The sequence below is a fragment of the Hippoglossus stenolepis genome, chromosome 9, assembly GCF_022539355.2.
Source record: "Hippoglossus stenolepis isolate QCI-W04-F060 chromosome 9, HSTE1.2, whole genome shotgun sequence".
Lineage (NCBI taxonomy): Eukaryota > Metazoa > Chordata > Actinopteri > Pleuronectiformes > Pleuronectidae > Hippoglossus > Hippoglossus stenolepis.
The window spans coordinates 13,964,937-13,978,681 of NC_061491.1; the positions used below are offsets into that span (position 1 = coordinate 13,964,937).

A 13,745-nucleotide genomic window follows, 5' to 3' on the forward strand; every position below is an offset into this window, starting at 1 on the left:
CCAAACATGAAAGAGAACCAGTGGTAACCTTCAGTTGTCATAAAAACTCAAAAGGTGTCTAGTTTGGGCTACTGTAAAAAAAACATGGCCGCCTCCGTAGAGAGGACCCGTAATATATAAAGTATTTAAATATAAAGGGCTCATACTAGGGCAAAGAAAACAACAATGGAGCACTCTAGTGAAAACATTATTTTATATTTAATTCTTGCCAATTCACCTAAATCTCACACACTGAACCTTTTAGGAGTGTTAATTGGCGTGTTTTATTGTGGAGGTGTGGACAGGAAGTGATGGCTCCCCTGACTGCGGGTGCTTTGACACTAGTTGTCCGGCAGCGCTGAGCGCACACGTCGCTTTTCTCCAGCACATCGCACCACTGCGGTAGGAGAGAGAGAGAGAGAGAGAGGGGGGGGAAGAGAGAGAGGTGGACCTGGCAGGCATCGTTCACTTGTTCCTGCGCGGCAGAGGCGAGTGCGCGTCTCTACTCTCCGCAGACTTCCTCGCACACGGCCATCACCTGAGAGGACATATACGCACGCACACTCCACGCACTCAGCTCCCGGGCCAGACCCTGCAGCGACGCGAGGAGGAGGGAGAACTTTTGGCTTATTTGGCCCCGTAACCTTGGAAGTCCAGAGACCTGTCCATCGAGAGAGGGAGAGACAGAGACAGGATGGGACCGCTGCTCCTGTCCATCGCCCTGTGCCTGAGCGCCGCTGTCCCGCAGCGTGTGGAAGGTGAGTGGGGAGAGAAAAGTGGGGGAAAAGAAACATTTATCACGACCGGCTCCTCGGCGTGGGAGCCTCCTGTACCACAAACTGATCCGTAGCGATGGCTGCGTCCTCACATATGGGAAGTGGATATAGATCGAGCCCCCGCTGATCAGAATGTAGCGCGCGTCTGTGTGGAGAGCTCGTGGAATGTGACCGCTCTGTTGATGCAGGGCTGCGCGCGCGACCTCCTTGGCCAGTTTTGTTTATTTGTGTGTTTATAAGACACTTGTTTGAGTCAATCCAACGCGCGGCTGGACGCTTGACTCGTGCGTAATTCCGCCTGCATGGAGAGGAATGAGCCCGTGCACCCGGAGCGCACATCTGAAGGTAGAACCGCGCTCCGCTCCTGTGTTCCGTGCGCCCTCACGCTGATAATCCTCAGCTGTTTGCTCCATCTATCTCCCTGATGCTTCCGTGGATAAAGGAGTGGGCTGTGCGTCCGGGGATATCCTACTGTGCATGGCCCCGTTCCATTAAGACAGAACGGGGGGAAAAAAGACGCCACTTCCCCCCCTTTAAGTAACTGAATTATTGGCTTCAGACACAGACCATGTTATCAGTAAGAGGAGATGTGCCTCAGAGCCGCCTGCATTAGTTGCATGGCTATAATATTATTGACTAGGATGACATCACAAAAGGGTTGATTGCGCATTGCAAGTCTTGTAATTCCCAGAAGCTGTCAGGCTGCTTTCTGTGGAGAGGAGGCTGGTGGAAGCTTTTGCATCCACCTGACCCAGTGAATCAGCATTCAGGCCATCTCCCATCCTCCCCTGCCCTTCCGTTTTGTCTGCTGATGGAGACATTTCAGCTTTTTTTGCCAGCTGTACATCTTCTCTCCCTGGAACAGTGCCGAACTGTACCTGTGGGGTTTGGGGGAAATAAAGCAGCGTAGCCCTTATGGAAGTGGGTCATGCCATCCTCCCTGTCTCTATTCATTTAGCGACATGCTCGCCTCAGGAGTCACACATGTCAGACAGACCTCCGTCTCTACAGCTGGAGTGTGCCTTGAGCGGAGTTTGTACGGCTCCCTCAGCCTCGCGGTATCAACTCGGAGTCAGCCGTTACAAGACATAATACTTCCCGGTAGGCTGGAATAATGAATACAGAGGGAAAAAAACGCAGGGAGCCGTGGTGCTGTGGGTCCACTTGTTTCAAGGCTCAGCAAGTTAAAAATACACCCTGAACCAACCCCCTCCCCAATTAATCGTATCCAATATAAATGTGTGCTATTGCAATGGGATTTCTGTCCATCTGTTTCCAAACTGAGCCCAGCTGTAACCTCATCCACAGTGAGGAGCCGCTTCGACGAGGAGACGGAGGGTGTTAACAGTGTTTGATCTGCGTGTGATCATGCTTCTCGCCACAATGGTCGAGCTGGCAGCTACTTTAGCAACATTAACAGCATAGGTGGTCTATTCTAAAGATTTCTAAAGAGGGAGAAAAGAAAAAAGAGCATCACAGAGTCAGACTGAAAATGGCTCCAAAGCGTTCAAACTCCCTTCCTACAAAGAAACAGACAGAAAGAATCCACTGTGATTTGATCGTCCGACGTCTCTTTTAATTCTACAAAAGCAACGTTCTACTTGGCTTTTGTCATTGCTCAAAGGCAGCAGGCGCCTTCGGACAAACACTATCGAGGATGTCGCAGGCTGCCTCTGTCCACTGAAACAAATTGATGGGGTAGAAACATTCGCCTTCAGGTAAAACAGACCGCATTGTTCCAAGTCAGTGTGCAATACATCACTTCCTCCGGTTGGTTACTGGTGCTGACTCTCACACATTGTTTGGGACCGTGCCTGTCCGCCTGGACAAAGCACATGACTGCACTCGCGGGCGCCCGCTCTATGGAAATGTACGATTCTTTTGTGCTGGTGCACACAGAGACAGTTTTAATGGATTTTCATGCATCTTAATTTTAGTCGCTCTTGATTTTAATGGTTGTGCAATTAGAGCCTCTGTGGCAAATGGACAGCCATCTGGAGATAGGATGTGATTGTCTGCTGCTGGTGCATCATGATCAGTCTTAATATTGTGGGTCACTGTTCATTTCACTCAAAGATTCTTGCTGGCTCGACACAGTTGAAGAAGTCTGTCGATTGCAAAGCCGATGTAGAAAGTTTGATTCGGAGAATAATTGGGGCTTCAGATGGACTCACAGACTCCAGCTTCTTCCTTCTAGCAGGAATGGCATCTGGTTCATTTGGATAAACAATAGACTTGGATGGAAATGAGAGACATTCACATTTTGGCTGGATGTAACTTAATAGTGCTTGTCAATATCATGGCAATGGATAAGACGCAGTACAGATGAATTCACTACAATTTTTCCACCAAGCAGCGTTTTGCTGCACTCAATGCACAATGGGCCATAATTGTCCAAAAATAATGAATGTATTGATCACCACAGAAATAAACTGCAACCTTAGGTTTGTAAACAAATTACTGTAGTAGCATCGTATTAGCTAGAGCTCCAAAGTAGGTGATGAGCCGAAAGAGAAAATTAATAAAACAGTTTTTTGTTACAGATTTTAATGGGCATTTTCTGCCTTTGTTTTATTGATATGACAGCGGTCAGTGTGAAATAGGGAGAAAGAACAAGGAAGCAATGCGCCGGGTCGGAATCGAATCTTAATCCCCTATTACTCTTGATCATTAATGGGAGATTTATTTAATTTTTTTCCCCAGTAAAGATTCGCAAATGGGCTAATTTCGGTAATTGAAGCCGGCGCCTTTCACAATCTACTGACATTTTATAGACACATCTAAGAATTAGAGCAATGGTATAACGGCTAATAATATAATAGATAACGAAAGTAGTAATTAGTTGCAGCCCTAGTTCTGGCCTTTTGGACATAAGTCTGAAAAAAAAACTAAATAAGATTTAATTAATTTCAAACAGTTTTCAAACAGGTGGAGATATTAAAGGAGGACGTTCTTCTTAAATGAATGCCGATGATAACCATCTATCTCAGATCTCATTATGTTCAGCGGACACCGAAGGTTACGGTTGATGTACAGGTGACTTTTAACAACAATGGCTGGCAACCTACCTCCACCGTGCCCTTCAATCTGGTTTTAAATGGCACCGTCTTCAATCAGTGTAGAGAGGGCAGACCCCTGTCAGATCAGTAGAAGTGATAACCACTGAAATCACAGCAAGTCACTGGATGACAACCCACACATACGTAAATGCCACACGGGATATCACAGCACGGGATTCAGCGTTTGCCCGAAGTCTTCTCCTGCTGCTGCGGTGTCATGAGCTATAGTCTTTAACTTAGTTTTCATTGTGTGTGTGCGTGTGTGTGTTTGTGTTGTTGACTTGATCGGGCTTTTCATTGTCAGTGCAGAGGCTCCTTAATCCCATTAATACTTGAAGGAGAGTTCATTTGTCTGCCGTGCTGACAAGTTAATGGATACAGTGCTGTTTGTCTCTGCTTTGGTCAGGCCTCTGTTGTCCTGCCTACATTTCATGCTTGACTTATTGGGAGGGCACGAGAGGGACGGCTATGGAGGTTGCAAGGACACACGCTGAGGAAGTGCTTTCCAGCGAACTTAAATACGGCCCTGATGTGAGGATGGACAGCGCGGTGGTAAAATAAGTTGTCGGAGCAAACACAATCGTATAAGCCTTTAGACACCAACGAGATAAGTGTGTCACTGTTGTTGAAATATGTGTTTGTATCCTTCTAGTCAAAAGCGCGTCACTCAACTGAAGTGTTGGTGTTGGCAACATGCTGCGCTTCAGGTCAAGTTCTGGATTCCCAAGGCTTATTAAATCAATCTTTTTTACACGACTTTGTGAAAAGGAGCCGTGTTTGAACACATCACACGGAACACAAGGAGTCATCAGTGGTAAAAATAGCCACTTTTCACACAAGGCTCCTGGATGTAGATGCAAAGTCCTCAAATCGATGTCTGATGCTTTTATTCACAAAACTCTGGAAACCAAAATTGTTAAAGGTCCATCGTTTACTAAATGCAGCACGTTATGAAGGCTGCTTACACAGTGATCTACTTATCGTTCTATTAATGCCAGTGTAGAAACAAAAAGAAGAAGCAGAAAGAGCCTTCTGCAAACCAAACTGTTGTGTTTGTGGTGTCAGCTCATGGTGAGTGTACTTTACTTTTTCAGCGACGGAACATGCAGCAGCCCATCCTTTTGTAGTTTTAAATAAAAGACCACATGCTGGTTTCAAGTAATCCCACTGGGTCACGATCAATGACTCAACTTTTGGCGGCCCACAGAGCGAGCCCACAGTACGTGTGTGTGGCAAAAGAGAAGAAAACAAACAAACTCTCATAACTTACTGGATTGCTGACACTCACTACTGTCTTGTCTCAGGTCTTTAAAAATATTTGTATCTTAAACTTTAGAAGATCATGTGATTCTATGCTGCAGCTGGTCTTAAATTGTTCTTTAGACAAATTGTTTTCTTTTTTAAGTTACATTTTAAGGTGTTGCAGTGTGATGTATGTGGGTATAAAACACTATCCAGCTTTACTTAACAAGTTTTTTGTTGAACTTGCACTTTCAAATATTTCCATCCTAGTAATTCGGTTACTGGTGGTATCTACAAGTTAAATGCTGCCGGTCAGCAGATTAACTATTGTAATTTTTATAAAGATTACCACAATAATCAGACTTTTTGCTGAAGTGAAGATTCAGCAGGAAGAAAGCTAAAATGATTGTGAAAATATTATAACATTGTTGTGTCTCTCCGCCAGCGAGAGCCATTGGCCAGAGGCATTATGTTTTCGGGGTTGTCCGTCCATCCCATTCTCTTGAGCACCATATCTCATGTACGCCTTGAGGGAATTTATTCAAATTTTGTACAAATATTCACTTGGACTCAAGGACGAACTGAATATTTCAATGATTTTAGTGGTTATAGGTAAAAGATCAAGGTCACGTTGACCTCACAAAGCACAGTTTTTGCCTTGTGAAGGTGATAAAGCCGTCAAGGAATCATTTCACATTTGGCACAATGTGGACTCAAGTATTAACTCACTGGATTTTGGGGGTCAAAAGTGAAGGTCACAGTGTCCGCAAGAAGGTATGTTTGTTTTTCTTGAACATGATATCTTAAGATCAGCTTGAGGGAATGAATTCACTGCATCTCGTCTCGGGGGAACTCGTGAGTATTGCGAGAACACACGATAGCTCCAGTTACTGCAGCAGTAACTAGGAGGACATTTAGGCTAAAAACATGGTGTCAATGATGCTGTTTCAAGTCGAGTTTGAATGCCGGGGCTTAGGGACACTTGGACGACAGTGTGGAGGCATTTTATGTTTTATTCTCTTGTTTTTTTCACGTTTGAAGAAGGACTCAGCATTTACTTCAATTGTATTGGATTTGGCTGAAACCCTGTTTACCCATGAAACCCCAAAGGTGTTTTGTGGACACTTCACCCACCCCTCCATCGGCATAGTGGTGAGTAGATAATGATTGAATTTTCATTTTTGGGTGAACTATCCCTTCAGGTTTCCAAGCAGAACAGAGGACAATACTCCTCTATTGAACAGGTTAGAGACAGCCCGGCTCATTATCTGCAGCCTTATTAGATTACAGCTAATTTCTTTTGGGGCGAACTATCCCTTTAAGTATGAATCCAACCAACTATGTATGCTGACTGCAAACAAACAAACAGTAAAGCAAGGCCATGTAATTTACTCTGTAATTAATCTCTTTTGTCAACACCTGACTCTATCGATGAAGAGTGAGTCAGCCTCTTAAGTTATTGCTTAGACGGCTTGTACGTGTGTGTGTGTGTGTGTGTGTGTGTGTGTGTGTGTGTGTTGGGGGTGTGTGGTGTGTGCGTGCGCGCGAGAATTGAGTTGGGGAACAGGAATACAAATATCTCTGACAGGCATCAGGGTGGATCTCAATGCAGACATTTTGCGAGCTAAGCACAATTTTTGTATTTGGGTGGAAGTGGCTACTGAACACTCTGGACCAACCCATTCTGTTGTGAACCTGTCAGAACACGTATCAGCCGTTTTTCTTTGTTAGTTTTGGCCGTGAGTTAAAGGACCCACCTTTTTCCACAGCACATCTATACAAAGGATGAATTGTTTTGGATGAAGTGTTGAACAACAGACGTGTGATCAGTTTGAGCTTGTTTAAACTTTGTTGTGAGACCAAAGCTTTAAGAAAACAAGATCAAAGTCTGAGCACGGATGCATGAGTGATACGTAGACCTTTGGATGTTTGAATCCTTAATCTCTACAAGAAAGCCAGCTCCTGACACATTTTTTAGCGATGTAACATCTGGTCTCTATCAGGATATAAAATCTCTGTTGTTTAGTGTTTGGGTATGTGCCTGTGATTTATATTGTTTTTTCCACTTCTTAAAGCCTCTGTCCTAACAATCTGTGTGTAATGCTCTCACTTTTATAGCATTGTCAGGTGTGTGTAGACCACCCAGGCTCAGAATTAGTTAATAATGGGTGGAGGTTTTGTGGGTATATTCTTATTTTTGAAATAAACCCAAAGCTTATGTCATTTCTGCTTGTGTTTATTTGGACAATCATGCTGTAGTTGCTGCCGACTGAAGCTAAGTCTGATTCAGTCAAAATAAGATTGAGGAGTTAAAGCAATGAGCTTTGCTTTGGTCTGATAAAGTCTCTCCGCTGGGCTCTGGAACACAACTGAATTTTCAATAAGCCAAATCTACTTATATGAGATCAGATGGATGCAGGTGGCTTAAGTTCTTACTTCCAACAAGCCTGGAAGAGACGCTCGCTTCTCATTCCCATTCGAGAAACATACTTATATCATGAACCCCATCTCAAAGTCTCCTGACTGGAGTTATAGAGGTAAATTGAACCTTTAACCCTCCTTTTCTTCTGCCGTATTTTACAGTTAATACTTTACAATCAGTGGTAACCAACCTTTTACATTTTTCAATTCCAAATGCAAGCTGATATCGACCACCCTGATATCTTCCAAAAAACCTAGTTAAGTGGATCAAATTTATTATTTTTGCAATTTCTGTTGCAAAAGGCTCAATGTACGAGCATACTTTAACTATTCAATGCACAATATTCACATTCATATCTGTGCAATATACACTATTCATATTTACAGCATATGTTCAATGCACAATTTGTGGCTTCTCAGTAAAACAATATGTTCTGCAGCAGAGCTGCTACATACTTTTAAGTATGGTTTGCCTTGAAAATGGCCATAAATATGACTACTGTATAAAAGTAGTCCTATTTAGTCAAATAAATAACAGTACTATACAGTGTGAAGCCGTGCAACCTCCGCTCCCTGCAAATATTCCACAATAAAGCCTTTTTTAAACATATGAATGGATTCAGTCAACAGAAATGTTGCAGTGCTTTTATTTTGAAATGGGTACAGGAAGTGCTGTGACAGAAATTCAACAGATAAACTTAATAACTGTGGTGAAAGATCATTTTCACTCTGTATTCTGCTGTGAACTGTGTGCAATGTTTATCTGTCGAATATGTCGCGTACATATTTCCAACACTTCCTGTACCCGTTTCAAAATAAAAGCACTCCGGCCTATCTGTTGACTGAATCCATTCATTTGTTTTCACAAGGCTTTGATTGTTATTTCAAGACTGGAAGATGTTCGGCTTCATATGTCATTTTGTTGAGTAAATACTTTTATTCAAGGAAACACAGTAGATATACCAGCATCTCCGCCGCAGCAGACACGTTGCCGGTGTGGACAATAGACAACCGCGCAGCTCTGCCAGTGTGGCCCGAGCGTTAAGGTATTCACAGTGAAGGATGTCGAGATCGACCATTTGAACACGATCGACATGTTGGTTACCTCTGCTGTACATGAAGCTAAAAAACAGGTACATGTTCATGTAATTCATTAAAAAGTGATTTCTGTCTGACAATTAATGGTCCGATGTAAAACTTTATCGCACCAGGTGCCATTTCTACTATGCTCTCTCCACCAATTTGTCACTCTGATTACCTATTTCCTTTCCTCTCTAGACACAGTAATAGACACAGGCCCTCATCTGAGGATTTGTTTGTGCATTTCATCTCATTCCCAGACTCATCAGTTCTGTAGTTTACAGTGTTTTGACGTGTATTTGATTAAGTCAATACCTGTTCTGCCGTGTGCTTTACTTTGATTGAAATGTATGCACAGACGTATGGGTTTCTCGGCTCAAAGCTTGGAGAGGTAACCCAGAAATGTCATCACACAAACTCTAGGCAGTGATTCTGGCTGTTTTTCACAGTGTGGCTGTGCAGCCATGCTTCACTCATTTGCCAAAAACTTAAAACAGCTTCCCTTTTTCATCATGTCAGCCGGACTGATTTTATGTGAAATTGTGCTGAATGCCAACAAGGGGGTGTTTGGTGAGTGATTGAGTGCAAGAAGGAATATATCAGTTAATGGGTGGAGTGAAAAAAGGATATTCACATGTTTTTAGATATCACAAATCTGCACATGCTCAATTTCACCTGAAAGCCTCCAATCCAAATGAGCAAACTGTCCTAGAACATGTCCAAGTACTTTTCAGAATGGTTATTTGAGGTAATGGCTTGAAGTATGTGCTTTCCATTGAGAAGTGAAGTGCAATTTTTTATAAGTGGAATGTCATGAGTCCAGATGTTTTAGATTACCCTTGGGGTGTGTAGTGAAAGAGAGAATGAAAATCCCATTTAATATGAAGATCAGTAAAATGCAACCACTCACCTCTATAAGTAAAGCTCATTGAGAAAACTAGAATGGATCATCACCTCCATCGCGTAATCATGGTCCATTGTCTCTTACATAAAGGACATGACTTGTAACTAGGTTACCGTTCACATTCGAACCGACACTTGTACCTGGAATCCGGTACAGGTACCCATCAGTACTTGTTTTCAGTAAGTTATTCTCACTGTATAGCAAATGTCCGACCAGGGGTTTTCCTGCAGAGATATGCCTCTGTCGAATTCCGTGCCGCCTCCCCCTCGCGACGAAATTCCAGTACAGTGGAAACCACTTATAGTGATCACATTTGTCCTGGGCTAAATTCATCACTATAAGCGTTTGCTTACTATGATTGAATTGTGTAGCTTGTGAATGATAGAGACACAGAGAGGAGCAGTAAATTACTGACACAGCCAGTGAAACTGTAAAAAAAACGCTCCAAACATGTTTAAAAAGACCCAAATGAACACTTTGAGCAAACATAGTGGAGCTGTGCATGGCTCCCTGGGTGTCTGCCTTGGTGCAGCTGTGGTCGGGCTGTGCGCACTCTGACGGTCCCTGGGTCTGTGCACTGGTGCCGTGCATGGCTCCCTGGGTGTCTGCGCCATTGACTCGCCATTGTTCTGACTGTGTGCTCTGATCAGAACAGAGCTTGGTTTGATTACGTTCCAGGGATGAGTCAGATGGTCTTGCTCTCTCTCTTTATCTAACGTATTCTCTCTTTCACTCTCACTCACGTTTACATACTCTCTCACCCAGATGCGCTCACAGGTACTGAAATCTGGCACCGATTGATTTAACGTGATTAAAAGTACAGATTTCGGTACCCAACCCTAGTCGTAACAAGTTGCACCATTTTGGTAATTGTTAGGTACAGGAATGATACTGATGATTAAATGACTCTGCTCTAAATTATTATGTTTAGGGACATAAGGGGCGATACCAGACCGACTGAAACCGGATAAAATTGGAGTATGTGCAGTGTTGATCTGAGGCTGAGGCAGCGACAACAAGTGACGGAGCAGCCTTTTGTCTGTCGTTTCATGTGTGCACTGAGTGACACAGAGCAGCTCCATTGCTGGTCTTTTTGACTTGGTGACAGAATATGAATTTAACTAAGTGCCAGTGAGCAGTGATGCAGTTTAGCAATGGGCAAAATTCCGCTTGTGTTATACTGCTTGAAAATTTATTTTGAAAAATGAACTGATCCTGGTTTAACTAAAAGAAATGAAAATCCGATTTGATTGAGATTCATCAATAATTAATTCCTGCTAATATCTGGGGTTGAAAGTACCTTCTCTATTAACAGTGAAGCGAGTCTGTGGATGCTAAAAACTTTATTAATGATAGTGGGACCGCGTTAGCAGCAATAGAGCAACAAGTTAGATTTCTCTAGTGTTATTTTAATTTGTGTTTCATACAGTGCCTTGACATGGTGAGAAATGTCATTAGCCTTTGCAGAGGTATTCACACTAGTTTATCATTGATTCTAACATTGGACTAAATTGGGGATCCAATTTTCCAATTCCTGGGTTAGCGTTGACTGGCCTTTTTTATCTATTAATTTCATTTTTTACACTAATTTTTTATTTGAATGCACATGTGTTATTGGCTGTACCATATGGAGACACACTGGCTACTGCCCATTTGACATTTACTCTCACATGAAGTTGAATAGAATTCATGAACTGTATAGACCTCACTGACCTCTTCTTCCCAAGTTTTATTAATATAAATGTTGCTCACTTTTTGTTGTTTCCCCGCTCTACTTCAAAAATAGCTCCACTAATATCTTTGACCGTGCTGAACTTGTCTTTGCGTCTTCTTTTTTTTTTAGCTCTTAAACCAGGTAGTTTGACAATATGGTCTCTCTATTATTCACCACCGTTTGAGGTGTATGAAATATTTACCAGCGTGATCTCTCTAACCTGCCTCAGCTGTTGTAGGTAGGTGTGCTCCACTGCATACACAGGCAGAGTCAAACTGAAAGTGCATCTAGAACACAGCGATCGTAAATCTTGTTGTGTATCTGGTGTCGACGCGGCGAAGGATGTGACCATTTAAATTAGCAGTTGAAGAAGTTCAGTGTATTTTTAAACAGCTTCAGTGCAATGAAGAGGAATCTTGTGTGATATATCACTCCCTCACACACACACACACACACACACACACACACACACACACACACACACACACACACACACACACACACACACACACACACACACACACACACACACACACACACACACACAAAGTTATAATTATAACACATCAAACCGTAGCTGTGGCTGCTGCAGCTGGGTGAGGATTTGGTTTAATGTCATGTTTAAAACTACTGGATGGATTTGTCCTCGATGTGTGTTTTAGACGCCTGTGCTATATTGTGTGGCATATATTCATTCAGCAGATGCAAGATTTTGTTTGTGTTTTATTCAGTCAAACATCAGCTCTTCATTTCCAATCTAATGTTTCATTTCCATTCTCCATGGCCAACTTTGCTTCCACAGCCGAAATAAACTGAGTGATTAAAACTGACACAAAACAAGCAATGCATAATGGAGATGTTCCGTAATCCCCAGTGATTGTACCTTCTCACTGATAAAGCAACTGTTCACTAAGCCTCGTCTTGCTCAGCACCGAGGCTCTTTGAGCAAGTAACGGCTGCTACATGAAGTCCACTGACCAAGAGGTAAGCAGGATGCAGAAATTCAATTTGTCAAGGCCTGCCCTTTTCACTCTACACAATGCTCTGCTTAAGCCAGTGGGTGTGAAGCACAGCAGGAGCAGAGTGGACCAAGGATCAGAAAGAGTTCTCCTAACACGCATTTGCAGTGGTGCTGTGGAGAAATGCCACGTGCATCATCTGTTCAACATTTGTCTCCGTTTAGATTGTAAGTAGATCAAAACAAAGAGAAGTGGCATGTGAAAGTACTGTTATAGTGAGATTTAAGAGGCGCTGCAGTGTATGTTGGCTTTTACGTAAAAACCAGTGTGATTTACGGTGGCAAGGAAGTTAACTGCACGAAGCTGGGATGTGCACATTTAAAGCTACAATATTCACATTCTGTACTTAAAGTTCGTGGTAGTATTAGACTCCAGAGCTGACTTTTGTGTTTTCTGAGTGGTTAGAATGGCGAAGTTCACTCAAAAACTCTAGAAGGGATCATCTCTGCACTTCTCAGGGCTCCCACGAGTCTTGAAAAATCTAGAAACATTTGACCAATTTCCAGTCATGGAAAATGCGTAGAAAATTATTAGAAAAAGTTAAAATTTCCTGGAGAATCTGATGTTTCCCCTAAGAATTAGTACAGCATTCTCCTATTTTCTTTTAGCTGTGACCCTGCAAGATCTGTCTGCTCCCCAAAATTGAAAACATTGCTTCGTGAAAGAGTTATGTTCAGGATCACGTAAACATAAATAGTAGTTTTTAGATGAAGTTTAAAAACTGATTCCAAAGCATAAACTAGAAGATTATTATTATTATTATTGATCTTCAGACATGCTGGCAGGCTAATTTTGACACATTTCCTTTTTCCAGTCTTTATGCTAAGCTAACTAGCTGCTAGCTCCACCTATTTAACATATTGAACAAACAGACATGAGAGTGGTATTAATTGGTCATTGATATTTTTGCAAGAAATCGAACAAGCATATTTTCCACATACTGTATGTACTGTTTCCCTCAATGTAAAGATCAAGGAATAAATACTTGGAGAATTTCCTCTCAATGCTTTTTCTCTGGATTCATCAAACTTGTGTTGGGTTCTTTGAAGCTCTCGCTGTCTCTCTGTCTCTTCCACACACTTGCAAAGGCACGGAAAAGAGACTAAACATTAGAATTTTCTGTACTTGTGAATCCTTTGTGAATTTTGAATCAGAGGATCGCTCAGTCACAGAGTGCATTTGTGTGGCATAATTTCCCTTTCATCCAAAATGCCACATGGAAAACATCGGGACAACAAGAGAGCTAATGAGGTAAACATTTAACGAACAGGGTCACAGAGATTTCTTCATGTGCTTCTGAATATGCATTAATCCTGTGAATTAGTGACACAGTTTCTGACAAATGCATTTTTCTCTCGCCCATTTTCTTCTTGCTCGTCTATTAATGTGCAGTGGCACTTTCCTACGCAGACACCTTGCTCTTCAGCGGTTACAGTGAAGATTCAGATGAGCTTCTTTATACATGTTTGATGAATCTCTTTATGCGACCTCAGGGATACAAGCATGTAGCAGATCTTGTCTGGGGAAAAAAAGGTACAAAAGATGGGAGGT

General features: G+C 42.4%; 1 protein-coding gene across 2 annotated transcripts in view; it reads left to right on the forward strand.

The window, feature by feature from the left end:
• The first annotated feature begins 320 nt into the window (after positions 1-320).
• Positions 321-13,745, forward strand: part of LOC118115082 (EGF-like repeat and discoidin I-like domain-containing protein 3) — a 111,473-nt gene continuing 98,048 nt past the window's right edge. For both annotated transcript variants that reach the window (XM_035166025.2, XM_035166026.2), the window contains exon 1: positions 321-737. In XM_035166025.2, coding sequence (XP_035021916.1) covers positions 674-737 — 64 coding nt within the window. In that variant the 5' untranslated portion in view covers positions 321-673. The remainder of the gene's footprint in view (positions 738-13,745) is intronic.